Source organism: Chroicocephalus ridibundus, chromosome 11 (assembly GCF_963924245.1).
Source record: "Chroicocephalus ridibundus chromosome 11, bChrRid1.1, whole genome shotgun sequence".
Classification (NCBI taxonomy): domain Eukaryota; kingdom Metazoa; phylum Chordata; class Aves; order Charadriiformes; family Laridae; genus Chroicocephalus; species Chroicocephalus ridibundus.
Genome location: NC_086294.1, coordinates 15,174,669 through 15,192,466, shown reverse-complemented (window position 1 = coordinate 15,192,466; position 17,798 = coordinate 15,174,669). Strand labels below are relative to the sequence as shown.

General features: G+C 42.9%; 1 protein-coding gene across 3 annotated transcripts; it reads right to left on the bottom strand.

Annotated features, from left to right (window-relative positions):
- Window positions 1-778: 778 nt before the first annotated feature.
- Window positions 779-15,203, bottom strand: C11H5orf24 (chromosome 11 C5orf24 homolog). Of its 3 annotated transcripts, none has more exons than XR_010072911.1 (3): window positions 15,039-15,203; window positions 4,510-5,483; window positions 779-3,169 (listed from the first exon to the last, which is right to left on the bottom strand). XR_010072911.1 is itself a non-coding variant. In XM_063349117.1 (3 exons), the coding sequence occupies exons 2-3, from the start codon at window positions 5,478-5,480 to the stop codon at window positions 3,129-3,131; spliced, it is 468 nt and encodes a 155-aa protein (XP_063205187.1). In that variant the 5' UTR covers window positions 5,481-5,483; window positions 15,039-15,197; the 3' UTR covers window positions 779-3,128. The 3 variants fall into 3 exon arrangements, 2 of the variants coding, with proteins under 2 accessions (XP_063205187.1, XP_063205186.1); XM_063349117.1 differs by having other exon boundaries at window positions 5,054-5,483; window positions 15,039-15,197; XM_063349116.1 differs by lacking the exon at window positions 779-3,169 and having other exon boundaries at window positions 4,509-5,483.
- Between the last annotated feature and the right edge of the window lie 2,595 nt (window positions 15,204-17,798).

The window sequence follows — 17,798 nt, the reverse complement described above, 5'->3', positions numbered from 1 at the left end:
GAGCACATCTTACCAATAAACGTGAATATTGCTAGAATACAGGGATAAGCACATCTTACTCATCACAGAATAATGAATAACGACTGCCATTCCATGAAAAGTTTAGTTTGTGAGTGGTCTCAAATTGATTTCCATGCACAACAGAGAAAAAAAAGTTAGCAGCTTACTATTTATACATACATAGCTGTAACTCCTTTCCTCCCCACTTCTCGTATTTGAGCGAAAGCATAAGAACAATTAAGTTACTGTAGCAGCGTTTTCAATTCATTAAAAAAAAAAAAGCAACATTCCTCTATTTTCTGATACCTGGCAATTCATACAGGCTTTTTGCCTTAATTCAAATATATGGGACTTGCCCGTAAGAAGCAGTACACGTCTCATGTTGAAATTCAGAAAACAAAGTATGCTGAAAGGCTTATTTATTAAATTTAAAAATCACACAATACGGTGGCCTCCCAACTCTGACAAATCCTGTGTGCATTTTGAAGTCCGCGCAGGGATGAACACACTCCATCTACTGCAGTCGGATTCAATTACACTTCAGGGAGGCAAGGGACAAACACAAGCGCCGGATTTTAAGTGAAATCTGTACAAGGTGTACCAAAACATTCCAGTGCCAGCTCCAGTCCCTTAACTCTGACTGAGACGTCAGGAGAACAAACAGCATTTCCATTTACAAGAGAGAAGGGCTAAGGCCATTGGTCTGGCAGCGCTGTCAATAAATTCTGGCTGCAGCCAGAATTTAAAAGCTACTAAAAAAAGCCCAGAGAAAAAAATGTTAGGTTTTAAAGTATTAACTTTATTAATAAATATACATCCATATGATGATGTAAATACAGATCATGAACACTACTCCATTCCCATACACATAATTGCACACGAGTAGCTCAAGTTCATGGACATAAAAACATACACAGTATCTAGTCAGGCTTTTTACAGCAGAGGATGGGGTGCTGATACTAGTTATTTAACAGATTACTGTCTTCCCCAAAGTAAACCTGTGGAAAAGTAAATGATGAAAGATTAAAGTATCAGAAAGTGGTTCAAATTTCAGATTACAGATTTATCTATTTGGGAAAAAAAAAATCACAAGGAGAAAGGTCTAGTCTCTACTAAAGTCATAAATATATTTAAGCAGTGTTAAAATATATGCATTAAAATAGAGAAGAATAAACTTCTTTTGTGGTCAGAAATGAAGTCTGTGGTTCAAAGTATTTATGATTGTTATCAACTGTTTTAACTGTCAACTCTAAGGATAGCGTGAAACATTATTATACATACAACAAAGAACAGCAGAGTCACAGCTAATGAAACCATCGGACAAATGACTTCACATTGCTCTGCCTTTTAAAGCTCTTCAAAAATGGGGGAGGGAGTTAAATTCTCATCTGAATTACTCTGTATGTTGTAGTTCCAAGTAATTCTTTTCACAGACACATCACTTTTCACTGACAAGGCTTGGTTTTGTCCTGACTGAACTCTTAAGATCTTTCAGACAAAATGAAAATATATTCATTCGGAACAGAGATCTTTAATGGCTCTTGATACATAGTTATTTTGAGTAGTTCAAACTAAATCCAAGCTATAAAGAACATTGCTTTAATGACAAAGCTAACCGCTGATTTTAAAAATACTATCTTTGATATCAAAGTCAGCCACTTCTGATAGTATCTGATTTTCTTCTGCCAAAATACGGTGCTAGCATCTTGAATATGTCCAGTGCAAGACTTTATAGTAGCAAAATTATTTGGTTTTAAAGTTTAAGTAAATTTAATCAGAAACTGAATAGTAGTTACTATATGTATATTAAACAGTGAACTTGTATAGCATCATTAAGGAATAATAGCAAGCTAATACATTTCATTTATGTATAAATAAGACATTAGAAACTTGATAATTAAAAGGAATTATTAAAAAACAAACTTGACATTTAGATCTTCTGAACAGTGTTAACACACAACAGTGATCCTAGCTTATGAATAGCTGAATTATGATATATAATATAAAATAAGCAATTTACCTTACAAGTAATGTTTTTATACTATGGGGGGAAAAGGCCAGTTTTCCCATTGGTACTAATAAAGTTTAGGCATTAACATGCTGTTTCAGTGTTTGTCATGGAAAGAAAAGTGTTGAAAAAAAAGCACAATGTATTCTGCAGATTATACATAGGAAAAGCAGAAGTATTTGAAAATTCCACTTCTAGTTCACTTTGAATCTCTTAACTTCTTTTTTCTTCCCCTCGCTGCATGGCACCAGTAAAATAAAACATATAAAATAAACCAGCGCCAGGAAATGCCCAGCAGCGCAATTCTGGTCTCCTTGCTAAATCCAGAGTGCCAAGCAACCCATTAGACTCTCTGAACACTTTTCTACTGCTCATCATTTCACAATTGACAACGTTAATTGTTTTTCACTGGGATTATATTCCATCTGATCTAATTAATAAAAATGGTAATGAACAGAAATTGCTTAGATGATTTCATTATTTCATCAGCATACTTGAATACAAAATTCCTTCTACAAGCAGAACGGCAATACATCTGCATTATCTCCTGACACACAGCACAGCACCATCGAGTCGATGCACAAGTGAGAAATGGAACAGGAGCCAACGGGAGAAAGAGGAGGAGGTAAGAAGTGGAGTTTCTCCAAGGTACAGTGGTGACATGCAACACGTTCCTTGCCAGCGAGGTGTGACGCTCCTGCAGTTACTACATTCAGCTGAAGAGGACTGCTTTCCCAGCTGAGTTCAGAAAGAACTTAAAGCAGTCTTTTGTTGAAAAATCATCTGATTAAAAACAGCCAATACAACACAGATCCTGAGGGTGAATTAACTCACGTTCGCATTTTGCATGTGTCAGAAGTTACATCGTTCTGAGAAAGATTGCTAAATTTCAGACTTGCGACTTTGTTGAGGAACAGAACGTATAACTGGATTTCATAGCTTCAGTGTGAAGAAACTATTGTTTAGTAGCAGTTTAGCTGCCATTAGTTCATCTATTGATTAAGGAGCCATCCAGTATAGTTGAGGTTCATTGTCTTAGTTGCCAGTGCATACACAGTTCCCCCAAAACAATTCAACACACCTATTGTAAAGTACAGCATAAAGTCCAGCTCAATATGTGTTAGGCATCACTGGAACACCTGAAGGCTTGCTGCTTTTTTCCTGATAAAAAAGGTATGAAACATGACATCTGTTTCTTAAGTTGTCATCACTGAAATCAAGAGTTCTCATCAAAATGACAGCAGGCCAGAACAGCATTTATGTTAACAAAAATTATCAGCATCATTAGTCATTCAGCACAGGCTCAATTAACCCAAATTTTTCTGCTCCCCCAAATCTGCATACTCTCTATATTCCCCCTCCCTAGATACTTGAAGCTATAAATTTATCAAAATGTCATGTTATATGTGAAACAACTTAAACATAAACTTTCTTCCAAATGAAAGAAAAAAGGTTTAATTCCAGCAAAATAAATTTAGAACAAACAATATGCAACATTGAGGACTGATTTTTTTGAAGTCTAGATTAAAGTCTTTTACACACGCACTCACACACTCTCTCACACTTAAAAAAAAAATTAAACACACCCAGTTGAAAAATGGAACATTTCTTTTGGAAGGAGGGAAGGTTTTAGTTTGAGTCAAGAAAGGTATTTATAGTTAACCAACAACATTTTTTTCAGCTTGCATGCATAGATGAATTACTTTATATCTGGGGTCTAGCAGTGCAGTAAACTGCATCCTGTTTGCATCAGCTATACAGTTTGCTTTTATAAATCATGAAAATGGTGTCCTTTGGTAGATATATAACCTTCCATAACTTAAATATAGTATAAGTGTCAAACAACGAAATAACTGTATTTCCAGGAATATCTGGCAAAACTAAGTCTGAAAACTTGGCAACAGTCTCTATTTAAAAAGTTTAATTTGTAAACATTATAGATTAATACTTTAAAAGCTATTAAACTGTCGCCACCTAAGCACAGATTTTAAAGGCAAGAAACAGCGTAAATAGCTATTTACAGATTTAAGAACATAGTGTTTAATATTAACCAAGTGTGTAACTAGAATGAACAGTACTTAATTTCTTATAAAATATTTCAAATTTCAAAGAATTATTTGTGGTTTGGTATATATACTAGTAGGCATTTCAAAATTACACAGCAGAATCCTGTAACAGCTTAACTAAAAGAACAGCTATCACCTAAAGGCAAATTAGCTTGTATTAATAAGGCGCTGTGAAGCTGTAATGCGCTGTACAAATGCTCAATTTCCTTTAATATTTTCAAAAATATTTTTGGAGTATTAGTTGAAATTGTCTTACTGCTACAACTCCAGAAACAAAAGCCACCTGAAATCAGCACTTTAAAAAAAGGTGGTTTTGTTTGTTTGGTTTTTTTTTTTAAACAACTATCTATCTGAGGTCTGTAGAAGCTCCTGCAGCAGCAGAAAGTATAGCTTGTTGCTTTCTCTACCAGTTTTTCTTATCAAGTAATAACTCACCTGGTTAAATTCCTTATTGCGGGATAGGCCACATCATGAACCAACAGCCAGCTAATTCTGTCCTCCTTATTTCAATTATTTAATGTGTAACTATACAACTACATTTACCAGAAAGTGAATGTAAAAATAGGGACATGGACATTACGTAAGTATCGACACCAAGGCATACGCAACACTTCAGACTTGCCTATAAATTATGATTTAAAACCAACAAAACCCCCTTTAAACCAGTGCCCTCTCCACATTGCTTTAAGTTACTGAATTGCACTCCTAGGCTGTGGCGTTATTTGAATAAAAACAAAATCTAGGAAACTCAGACTTAGGCAAACACTACAACAAAATGCAAGAAACATGCCAAAATTCAGAGTAAAGCGGATTAGTAAGGAGTTACTAATTCCCTCCTTTCATTCATTAGGCTGTTTCATTTTGCTACTAGTTTCACCAGCAGCATGTACTCCTCTGTTATGCACCATAGGATAGGGAAAAGCTGCACTGCCACACGTATAACTTAGATTTGCAAGCCGTGATAGAGCTTTAATGCTACCTGGAGGTCTGCCTGGGCTGACTTTGTATCCTGCTGCTTTAGTTGTACCCAAGGGTCTGCCTGGACTTGTCTTAAATCCAGCTGCTTTGGTGGTCCCCAGGGGTCGACCTGTGCTGGTTCGGTACCCTGCTGATTTTGTGGTCCCTGATGGCCTTCCACGTTTACCAGATCGGTTGAGGTTTTTCTTTTTCTTTAGTTCGTCTTTTGTCTCTATATTCCTGCCACTTGTGGTCTGCAAGTGCGATTCGTTCAACGCGTCTTGTCTCTGGCATGCAATTGGTTTGTGGCCAACCGCGTGGCCGTATTTACTTTGCTGCGTGGCGTACAAATCAAACTGATCAGCAGATCTCACATTGTCTTCATTAAGGCAAGAACTCTTGCCGGTCCCACAGAAAGCTGCATTACTGCTGGCAACAGGGTGCATCATTTTCTACCAAAAACAGAGAGAGACAAATATGTATCAATATAAAATAATACTGCAGCATTCCACAAATCTTTCAAAAGCTACCTCTATTTCTTAAAATTAGTCCAAACTACTTCGTCTATTTTTACTAAACAGTACCAATGTCAGTAAATTACTTTTTAAAATGAGTTTTATTAAGCTTTTGCTTGAGGTTTTGCACAGTAACTTGCACAAAGAGTTAAAAATGACAATTTAAACCACATATTATTCAGATAGGCATAATTAGGGAAGTACATTAAAGAACTGAACAAGAGCATTTCAGCAACCAAGATATACAATATCCGCTCACCCACCGCGATTTCAAACCTTTCTAACTGAATCTCATCTCTTCCCTAAGGCCAAATCGTGCCTGAGAAACTTGGTGGCTGTCGTGGTTTAACCCCAGCCAGCAACTAGGACCACACAGCCACTTGCTCACTCCCCTGCTTCCCCCAGTAACGTAGGGAGAAGAAAGGGGAAAGGGAAAAAATAACCTTGTGGGATGAGAGAAAAACAGTTTAATAGAAGAATAACAGAAGAAGAAAATAACAATAATAATGATAAAAGAATATACAAAATAAAGTGACGCAAGTGGCTCTCACCACCCGATTATCAGTTGCCCAGCCCACCGCAAGCCATGATCATGGACTCCTGTCCCTGGCCAAGCCCTGTTTATATACTGAGCACAATATCTATGGTATGGAATATTCCTGTGTCAAGCTTGCCCTGTCTATGCTCCCTCTTGGCTTCTATGGGGAGGTGAAAAAGTCCTTGACTAATATAAACACACTTAGCAACAACTAAAATAATGCATGTTATCAGCATTATTCTCGTACTAAATCCAAAACACAGCATCTACTAGGAAGAAAATTAACTCTATTCCAGCTGAAACCTGGACGGTGGCCTTCTACAGCGGGGTTATAGCATTGGTAGATACAATGACATCATCTACCTGGACTTGTGCAAAGCATTTGACACTGTCCTGCATCTCTAAATTGGAGAGACATGGATTTGATGGATGCACCACTCAGTGGATAAGGAATTGGCTGGATGTCCGCACTCAGAGAGTTGTGGTCAATGGCTCGATGTTCAAGTGGAGACCAGTGATGAGTGGCGTTCCTCAGGGGTCGGTGCTGGGACCGGTGCTGCTCAACAGCTTTGTCAGCGACACGGACAGTGGGATCAAGTGCACCCTCAGCAAGTTTGCTGATGACACCAAGCTGAGTGGAGCAGTTGACATGCTGGAGGGAAGGGATGCCATCCAGAGCGACCTGGACAAGCTGGAGAGGTGGGCCCATGCCAACCTCATGAAGTTCAACAAGGCCAAGTGCAAGATCCTGCACGTGGGTTGGCGTAATCCCAAGCACAAATGCAGGCTGGGCAGATAATGGCTAGAGAGCAGCCCTGAGGAGAAGGACTTGGGGGTGTTGGTGGATGAGAAGCTCAACATGAGCCAGCAACATGCGCTGGCAGCCCAGAAACCCCCCACAGCCTGGGCTGCATCCCCAGCAGAGTGGGCAGCAGGGCGAGGGGGGTGGATTCTACCCCTCTGCTCTGCTCTGGGGAGACCCCCCTGCAGTGCTGCCTCCAGCTTTGGGGCCACCAACAGCAGAAGGACACGGAGCTGTTGGAGTGGGGCCAGAGGAGGCCCCGGAGATGCTGGGAGGGCTGGAGCCCCTCTGCTGTGAGGACAGGCTGAGAGAGTTGGGGGGGTTCAGCCTGGAGAAGAGAAGGCTCCGGGGAGACCTTGGAGCCCCTTCCAGTCCCTCAAGGGGCTCCAGGAAAGCTGGGGAGGGACTCTGGATCAGGGAGGGGAGCCACAGGGCAAAGGGGAACAGCTTTAAAATGAAAGAGGGGAGATTTAGATCTCGGGAAGAAATTGTTTGCTGTGAGGGTGGTGAGCCCCTGGCCCAGGTTGCCCAGAGAAGCTGTGGCTGCCCCATCCCTGGAGGGGTTCAAGGCCAGGTTGGACGGGGCTTGGAGCAACCTGGTGTGGTGGGAGGTGTCCCTGCCCAGGGCAGGGGGGTGGAACTGGATGGTCTTCAAGGTCCCTTCCAGCTCAAACCATTCTAGGATTCTATGTTAAAAGCCCTATCTTTAGGACTGTAGAAGGGCGACTCTCACCTGCATGTTACTGTAGGATAACCCCAGTTCCAATGGACAAACTGACATCCAGCTGCTAGAAGCCACTTACGGTCACCATCACAATTACAAGCAATTATTTCTAAGCAAATTGTTTATGCTTATATCCGTCATATCAAATCCCTGCAGCCTATGTACTGGGGCAGAATCACAACGATTAATAATGTTACTGGCATTCTAAAACTTTTTAAATATTAATGCTTCTAAATACCAACTGCACAGGTACTGCCTCAGATGTCTTAATAGTGGTGATAGCGTAAGAACCCAGCAAGCCACTCAAGGAGCAACATTTTCACCCATTCAACTATATTGGTTCTACAACTTAATGAGCTGCAAATACTCAGTTTAAGATAATAATATTTAGCCATGCTGAAGACAAGATTAAGACAATCAATATCTGGCACGTCAGAGTATTTCTGTGCCCTACAGTCACGCTTAGGACACCAAATATTTCCTCCTGCGGTAAATTTCTCTAGTAGATAAGGTCTGGAAGATTTATTGTATTTTCCCTGCATTGGCTCTGGAATATCACCTACGGCAACCCAATTTAAATGCTACCATTGATTACTGAATTTGTTTGGCAGTTATAAATGTCTCCTCCCAGCCAGAGAGAAAGTCTGTTTACCCAGGAGTAAATCCCCATGCCCTTTTCTTACGACTCCCTGCTGTAACACCCAATTTACCTTGGCTTGTCAAATGCACATTACACTGTATGCATTACTCTTGTGCAAATATATGAATATGATTTTATGTCAAATAGTGAAATTATGATAGTAATATAGTTTAAATATTAGATAGTTCTAGCAGAGATTATCTGAGAGCTACAATTCTGGTGTGTTGAACGGGGTACAGTGGAGCAAATGTGAAACCACTGTTATTGCAGGTGTTGACTAGTAAATGAAACAACTAAGAATAATTAGCAAGCCTGCGCTTAGCAAAGAACAAAGGAAGTAAGTTACAGGTCAAGAGACCAGACAGACTTTTCTGTGCAGCAATAAAAAGGAAGCTTAAAGTTTTCTATAATCACCAGTCAAAAAAATGTTACCTTCCTTTAACCCCACTAGAATAGGGTTTACAATATCACAAAAAATACCTGAGATTTTTCATGATACATAATTGCAAACATAAGGGTTCTGATAATGTATTTTTGCTGCTGCAACAGTAAGCCCAGCGGCTCTGAAAGGCTATTCATCTGTTTGTTGATACACTAGAGGATACTTGGAGCAGTTAGCAGCATTCTTGTCTCAGTGCTCACTTTAAATGCAGGAATACTGGCTTCAGCCCCAAAAAGCAAGCTGCTCCGAGCTGGACTGCCACAAAGAAGGATCAGTTCAGCTGCCCGGCATCCAAGGAACACACCAGAGCAAGGAGAAGGCACTGAATAAAGTGAGGGCGCCTGGTATTTCTCAGGAGACTGACCACTGCTCAGACTTGTTCCTGTCTACGTTACATTCTTATTCTCTGCTTTTTCTCTTCATTATAGTCAGAGGGATTTTTCCAACAGACACCATCCATCTTTCTTGGGGAGAACCATCGCAGGTACTCCTAGACAGTGAGTATATCCTGCTGTAACCGGCACACATTGGAGCTTCATCACCATATGCATGTGTTTTGTGTCTACTGCAATACCCCTGTGAGCTCTCCACAGACTCTAACTTTACACACAAAACCTGGTTGATGCTAGTTTACCTTCCATCTGGCAGCAGCCAGTATCACTCTAATTGATGACAGAAGACAGACATACAAATCATTAACTGTTTAAAATTTCTTACAAGAGGAAGCTTCAAAAACCCCACAATCTTGGTGGAAGACTGCCAACAGGATTGCTTTTATGCTTCCCCCCCACCTCTCTGCACCATTTTTCATCAAACCATGAAAATTTCAAGTAGTAGCCAAGGATCGTATTCTGTGTTTTTTGATTTAAGACTTTTTTTGAAAAGTCTTAAAAAGAAAATCTGTAATCAAGGTTAATTACCCTAACATGGACATCTACGGCATAATTTTACTTCATTCACATTACAGTGGGGAATAAAAGAATGTAGTGAGTCTATCTGTAGAGTGGAAGCAGGCTTCCCGGCAGAGAGATATACAGTATAAATGAGAATTGGTATAAAATGCAAAGCTATGCCAATTTAAAAATCACACTCTAGCTAAGTTGTATAGCCAAACACATACAACTTTATGTGCAAGCATGCTTAAATAAAACCATCTGGAAAAGTTTCCAGCAAAATAGAACTTACTTGTTTTAAACCTGTAAATAAAACACGTAAAAGATATTTACATCAGTTTACTTAAATCAGTTTTTAAACTGATTTAACTGACTGGTTCAATGTGTAAACAAATAGTTAAGATGAGGCACTGCAGTAACAAAATTTAGTCATATTTCAAAAAGACTTTTACTGGAAAGTGGCTGTAGAGATTTCCTGTATGGATCCTTTTCTATCTGGTAATTTATTTCTATACAAATGCTGGGGAAGGGAGGAGACAACTGGATAAGCCAGCTTTGGGAAAAGAGAGGCAGCATTACAGCTTCCTGTGCAACGAAGCACAGAAGCTCCACCGCTGCTAGAAAGAGAGAAAGAAACAGGACCATCCACCCAGGGCCTGCATAGCTTTGCTGCGGAGGGATTTCTGGACATGGTAACGTCCCCTCCTTTTAAAGTATAGCTGCACTGCCGCTCTCCTAAGTGCCTGCGAAGTTAACCTGCTTAGGTGAGTCTGAAGGTTTGCTTTGCCCAGGTGACAGCCAGGCTACTGATTGGTCAATACATGATGTATGAGGCTGCCATTAAGATTTTTTATTTTTTTTATTTCACAGTTAAGCTTGATATCGTTTGCTTTCTTCTGCTGGGAGATGAAACAGAAACCATATTATAGGCAATACAGATGCAGCAAGAACCTGAAAAAAATTCACCTAATTCCAGTGATAGTACAGTACAGGGTTTGGACACAGACAGAACGCATCCTTGTACCCCTAAATACAGGTTAACATACCATGCAGTTCTAGCTTGCAACTGCTAAGGCTTCTGTTACTGGTATGGCCCATCTATCTCTAGGCTTGAAACTATACAGAAAATCCCCATTCATGTCTTCTTCACTACACAAAGGACCAAAGCTACTCAAATCACATTACATAAAAACACCCTCATGGGTTGTGACATGATGCTGTCATTATCTTCCCTTTGCCTTTTTCATAGGCAGAATTTAGCTGCCAGCATAGAAAAGATGAAAACTTTGACAAGCAGAGAAAGTATGCAAGCCCCCCCCACAACAGGCACTTGCTCATGAAACATTTTATACTGAGTACTGGACCTGTGACCCATTATTTGCATTCAGCAGAATAATCAGTTCCAACATAAGAAGCAGGCAAGTGCTCCAGTCTCACCCACCCCAGCCTGCGTTCTGTAACTACAGCCTGGTTAGCACCAGAACAGACCTGACTCAGCAAGTGCTTTTCACTTCTGGTAAAACACACCTGAATCAGAGCAAAATTGAACAAAACTGGAAGTACATCTGTATTACAGCTTTTCAAATGACAAATACCAGGAAAGGTAAACGCCTCTTGACAACAGGGACAACTTTGCTTTTAATGAGAGTTAGTATATAAAACCCACTCATTTTCCTGAAGTTTTCCACCACCAAGCTTGCAATGATTTCAGCAGGATTGACGGAGCTGTAGGAGGCTGAAGCAGTACTTTTTCATCATCATCCAACCTCGCTTACAGCCAATACATACAAACTATAAGACATAGTACTTAAAAACACAAGCAGCTACAAGTATTATTGCTACACTACTACTCTGAACGTCACTTCTACCAATTAAAACCGCCGGAGCGGAGCACAGGACCAGCTCTGTTCAAGATCTCTGCATAAAGAACGCTCTATGCCACGTACGACACAGCAGCACAGGGGCTGCTGGCCCTGGGGAATACCAATAGGGCTCATTTTCTTTGCGTGGGGGGAGTTTAAGCAGTAGCAATATTTTCCCTTTCAAGATGGCGACAGAGATACGGTATTGGTTCTGCTCTTCCCTCTTAGGACAGCGGGTGCGAGAAATACTTTCATCACTCAGTTAAAAGAATGAATTATATCACTTTAAGTGTTCCTTTCAAGTGTCCCTTTTATTGTCAGCTCCTTTTCTATATGTTAACTCTTGCAAAAGTAGGGCCTTACCCAATTTTTAAAAACCGTAACTGCTTGTTTCACAATGCTGCACCTTGCCTTGAGTATTCCCATAAATGTAAATATTTTAAAAATACTAAGTATGAAATCCTATCAGTGGCACAACATACACTGTAACACCTGAACCTACATTTGAAATCTAAGCTACTTCTGAAGCGAGATAACCAGTTTCTCCAAACTGTGCTGATGAAGCACTTTCCGCAGTTGATTGCATAATATGATTCTTCTTATCATCTGACACTAGGTAAAATATATTAAAAACACCCAAAATAAAAGAAACAATTTCTTTACAGCACTGACTCACTAGAGCTACTACATGACAACATGTGACTGCAAATTGAACAGACAACATAACTGAAAACAGTTTATTTCTCAGTTATTCTTAGTGCAAAAGGACTAAGAAATTAGAGAGTTCCCCAAGCAGTACAAGAACTTACAAGTACGGTCCTCCCCCCTGTAACTCAGGGTCATTTTCTTACATGATGGAAGTTAAGGGAAGAGTTATTTGGAGTTAATACACCCACCCCCTTCAAATTCCTCTTCCACAGACGTGCCAGGTGGAGGGGGAACCTTGCCTCACAAGGGGGCTGCGACTCCTGCTCCTTACCATGGACCTGCAACCCTGCTTTGTATTAAGGACGGAGATCAGCGCTGGTCTCACAAAGATTAGACATTGTCAAGCACTAGCTAGACTAAGTGTCAAGTAAACTGTGAACTTTTAGGGATCGCTCATGATTTCATTGCAAAACCAGGCAAACAAGTAATTGTTAGGCTTTCTAACCTTAAAAAACAAATAAGTCATATCCAAGGGCAGAGTTTCACTAGATGCTACTAACATCAGCAAGAACGTCAGCTGACTTCTTCCCCCCACTCAAATTGAGATCCTATAACCATGTGATGATGCAAAACAGCACACTTGAAAGGGTTAAGACAGCTTCACAAAAATTAAGGAAGATCACGCCAATGATTTCATTAATCGCGCATCTCCAGTTACACTGACACAATTGACAGTTTGGTTTCATAATCAATAGAAACCACTCTGAATCCGCATTTTTTCTGAACAGGACAATCTCACCCTTTCCTCTTCTCCCATGTTCCCGCTCCTTGTGCCAACACTAACTATTGTGCAAGGGCACAATAAACCAACACCGGGGATCTGACCCAGGTGAAAACTAATCCAACAAGAAAGCAAAGGCAACCGTTGACTGGCATTGAGGCAAGAGAGGAACAGAAACACAAACTTCCATTAGAAGCACGGAGACAGACTGAGGTCCCAGGTCAGCCTAAGCCGCGTTACCCGCTGGCTGCCACTGACCCACTCGCCTCTGGTCCCAGTTACTTAAAAAAAACCTAATCAGACCTCAAAAAGATGACTTTGACAACTTAATGGACTTAGAAGACCTGATTGAAGGGTACGACAAGTCCCAAACACAGCACAGGGAATGGAGGTTGGGGAAAAAAACCCACATACTGAGATGTGGGAGTGCAGAATCAAGGCAGCCATCAGGCCAGACAGACTGGCTTAGAGGAGTAAGGTTGTGAAACTGCACCTTGATTATTCTGTGGTTCTGTAATTACCGAACTTCAAGGCAATCCAAATATGCATATGAATGACAGAGCAGGTAGAGGTAGATCTTTATAAAGAAAGGATTATTAGTGTTTGTGAAATTGTCCATTCACCTCAAGGAACTATGCCCAGGTAAACAGGAGCAGACCTCGCCGTAGCCTAGAACAACGGCTTTGAGGAGCTGGAAATGCTTATTCATCTCCGTGGGTGTCCTCGCCCACCCGCTCTTCTCCCCAGGGAACAGACCTCGCTGTAATCTAGAACAATAGCTCGGAGAGGTAAGAGGTGCTCATTCATCTCAGTGGGTGTTCTCACCTACCCTCTCCTCCTTCCCTAGCCTCCTCCTCCCCCTCCTCCCACAAAAGGAATCTGAAGCTTAAGAGATGGATCAAGCATCTCCATCCTGATGGGCACTTCGACGGTGTTTCTCTGCAACAGGACGTAGTACGAAAGGCTCCGGACACCCAAAACACACCCAAACAGAGCCACTGCAGCGTACTTAATGCTAGACCATGGAAAGACAAAGTCCACTTGTTGAATCTGTTCAACAATGGTCAACGGACAAGCACACGGGACTTTTTTTGTTTAAGGTTGCATCTAAAACCTGAAGGATACAGATAAAAAATGAGTTGTAAGAGAAACTGTGGCACCTGAAGACTGAAATGGAAATAAATCGTAATTTAAGAAATGTATTAACTGAGTGTTCCTCCTACTCTTTCATTTTAGAAAAATAAAAGCCATGTGGATCAAAATAACTGTTGCTTTCTTTAGCGAGATATCCAGAGAGAAATGCATGCAAATTAAAGGTGCAACTATTCACTAATTAATTACCCCAGGAGAGCTATGCACAAATAAGGATGTACTAAACTATCTCTAACTATCTGCAAGGACACACACCATTCGCATGCATTATGCTAGGCGGCAAAGAGGCATGGAACGAACATTTTGGGGATTATCGGGATACCCTGACATGCAGCTAAACGAAGGCGTACACTAATTAGGTATATTAAGGAAATACACTTATGGACTGCGTGCACGCATTAAGATCCCACAGGCTAATACATGTATGCTCTAAGTAAAAGCACTGCGTATCCACCATCCCCACACAGGAGAGCGGTGGGTGCTGAGGGGAATTAATAATTCCTGAGCAGAGCGGACAGAGGCCGGGCTGGGAGGCAGCAGGAGGGCCCTGCTTCACCTGAAGGGGCCAAGGGCCAGCTGAGGGGACAAAGGGGCTGCCACCACAGCCGGGGGTCGCCTCGCGTGTCACCTGTCCTGCGTGGGCGGCAAGAAACAGGGCCCGGCCCAAACTTCCCCCACGGCCCTCCCTTCAACCTCGGCCCAGGGTGCGGCCTCCTCCCGCCGGGGGACAGCGGGACGGGGTGGCGGTGGCGCAGCTTCCCTCCCTCACCCCGGAATGTTGCGCAGACTGGACCCGCCGTGAGGAGATCGGGGGTTCCTCCTCAGCGGCGGGGCTGGACGCGGCCGGCGGGGGAGGGGAGCAGAGCTTTGCTCCGCACCGCTCCGCTCCGCTCCCCTCCCCTCCCCCGCCGGCCGCGTCTCCATCTTGCCCGCCCGCCGCCTCCCACCGCACGGAGAAGGGGCCCGGGGAGGGGGGGGTGGGGGGGGGCGCGGGCCCGGCCCGCACCTACCTGAGGGGATCGGTGCGGCCTGCGAGGCGGCGGACGGGCGGGCGGACGGGCAGGAGCGAGCGGCCGCCTCCCCCACACCCCGCCGGGCGGCTGCAGGGAGCGGCGCTGCGGCGGGCGCGGGCGGGGAGAGCGGGGCGCGCTCCCGAGCGGCGGGCGAGCCGCGGGGGCGCGCGGGGCGCGTGCGCGGGGGCGGGGCCGGCGAGGGGGCTCCTCCCGCCTCGCTGAGGCGCTCAGCCGAGAGAAACCGTCGCCATTTTGTCCAGCGGGCGAGAAGGCGGCGGGCGAGCGCCGGGCTGAGGTGCGAGGAGCCCATGGAGAGCTGAGGCCGGCTGGCCTGCCTGCCCCCGGCTTGCTTTCACACATGAGATAAGGCAGGGCCGCCAGACAGGCATGGAGGCTGGCCAGGACGACATGCAGCAGTCTTGAGCACAGGCGACTTGATCCCCATCACCCAGAGCCTCCGTGACAGGGCAGGGGAGCAGCGGAGGGGTTGCTGAGCAGCAGGGCCAGCACAGGGACATCATTCCTGTTCTCCACCTCAAGAATAGCATTATTCACATTCAGCTTCGCATCTGGCTCTGAAGGATAAATCACTTATTTTATTGTACAATAAAATAAATCCTACAACACGTCCTGTATGTTTGAAATACTGTAAAGGGCTAAGCGTGTTCCTGAAAACTCAGGATGCTTGGTGTTTCCATTACTTTCATTTGGATGGAGGAACATGATACTTTCCATCCCAAAAATACATGTGCTGCAATCCATTATGGAAGGATAAAGCTTTAGGACTGTATTTATGTATTAGGTTAGTTTTACTAACTTTGCAATGAAAACAGCAGCCATTTCCAAGGTAACTCATATGGGGCTGAGTCCATTTACCATTAGCCTCTGGCATCTTACAGCAGCAGCTCCAATGAAGTACTGTTGATTATTAAAGATTTCGCCCTACTTCATCCATCTGCATTCTAAAGAGTTTAGTAAGAGTGCAGGTACTGCAATGGCACTTCACTGTAAAAAAGGCTTTGAGTGAGAGCAGCAACTTCAACTACTTTCAATGAGATTGCATAGAAAGAGGAATTTTAAGTACCCAGCGCTTTCACAATCTGACCTTTTGTCGTCAAGGTCAGTTTTACTGGCACAAAGTGACTGCCTGCTTTGTGGAGGGCTATGACCAATATGGGTTTTTATCCACGTTTGTTAATGACTGCATCAGTGCCACTGTATATTCACCCAAACCTTCCTGCCCTCTCTTAGCACCCTTGGGCCATTGACAGACATACACCCTCAAATGACAGGGTCTAAATGAGCATGTAAGTCCTTAAATGACTGACATCTGAAAATCTGAAAGATGTTCTGCGCTATTCAGATGAAGTCTTGGAAAATAAAAGCAAGAAAGCCCAGGCAAAAAAAGAACCTGCAGCTTTTACAAATGGCCAATTTTGTTTTTCTAAATATTTTCCTCTCCTGCTGTTGTTTGGGGAGCTGACTGCTGTACTCCAACCCTGTGATATTCCATTTCTATGATACTTGGAGCTCTTCAGGCCAAAAATTGCTGTGAAACACCCTGCCAAGACGATGGTTCAGTTTTTTGCCAGTGCTTCCTAATGCATGCAGGAATCCTCACTTGCAATATAAGAAAGCAGCAGGGGAAAGCAGCATTTATTTAGCTTAATTTAGCAAGTGATTCAGTTTATTTACGAACCTCATCTTTCTGCTGTTTTTAACTCTTGTTGGAAACGTCGCTGCCAATCAGAAGCGGGCGAGTTCGATACCTGTTTGGTATCCTGTTATTTTCCTTTTAGTATCTTCATCTGGAAGGTGGTGGAAGCCAGGCTGGGCTCAGGCTCCTGATTTACGTAGAAGAAATCGTGATCTCAACAGAATACAGAAGCGGTCAGATAATAGAGAAGAGTGAACTTGTAATTTGAAGCAGTGCAAGGTTCCACCCTGAGAAGCTGTGAAACCCGAATCGGGCTGCTGTTGAGGCTGTCACTGGCAGAGCAAGATCTAAAGGTCTGACCCTGGAGCTGGACATGTCTCTGTCAGGGCACTGGGTCTGTGTCACTGCTCTGTGCTGTGCCGCAGCCAGCTCCCATGCCCACACCGCTCAAATACTAATCTGTCAGCGACAGGGGCTGGTTTCCTCATCTGCATGCTGTACTAATAAAAACAGGAACCAAGCACAAGATAAACTGGGCTGCGACCGTCTTGTTTTGTGAAAGCTGCCCAGGCCCTGAAGCACGGCTGTTACTCAGGTTGCGAATCTGCTTCCTCCTTTTCATTCTTTAAAGGACTGCTCTCGCTAGCAGTAGCAAATGATTATGTTAATGATCTGTAAAGTAAAAGATACAACGAAATGCCGCCCTTCCCCTTGGGCCACCAAATCCCATTCTCCTTCGCCCTCACTGGAGATCTCACTGGTAGATCCAAATTTTCGAAGAGAGGAAGGGCCTAAAAGCACAAGTTCCTCCTCCCGCCAACGCAGAGCAAGCTGGGAGAATTCAGTACCGTAACTGCCATGTCTATTTAAGTATGAATTATTGGAGCTGATAATTTCTACAAATTCACTTGCTTGCTAACATGCACAGGCAGAGGAAATGGAGGTTTTAGTTAAGATTAAGGATTTTCATTAAGTGCAAAGTTTTCCTTGCTCGACAGTTATTTTCAGAACAGTTGCCTGGTGGTATTTATTGTTCCAAGAAACATGTTTGTGATGATAAACTTCGTACTTAGAATAGCCAAAGTATAAAGTAACTCAAG

Excerpts from the sequence above, each read along its gene's own strand:
- C11H5orf24 (XM_063349116.1), bottom strand. The coding sequence starts at position 5,480 with ATGATGCACCCTGTTGCCAGCAGTAATGCAGCTTTCTGTGGGACCGGC.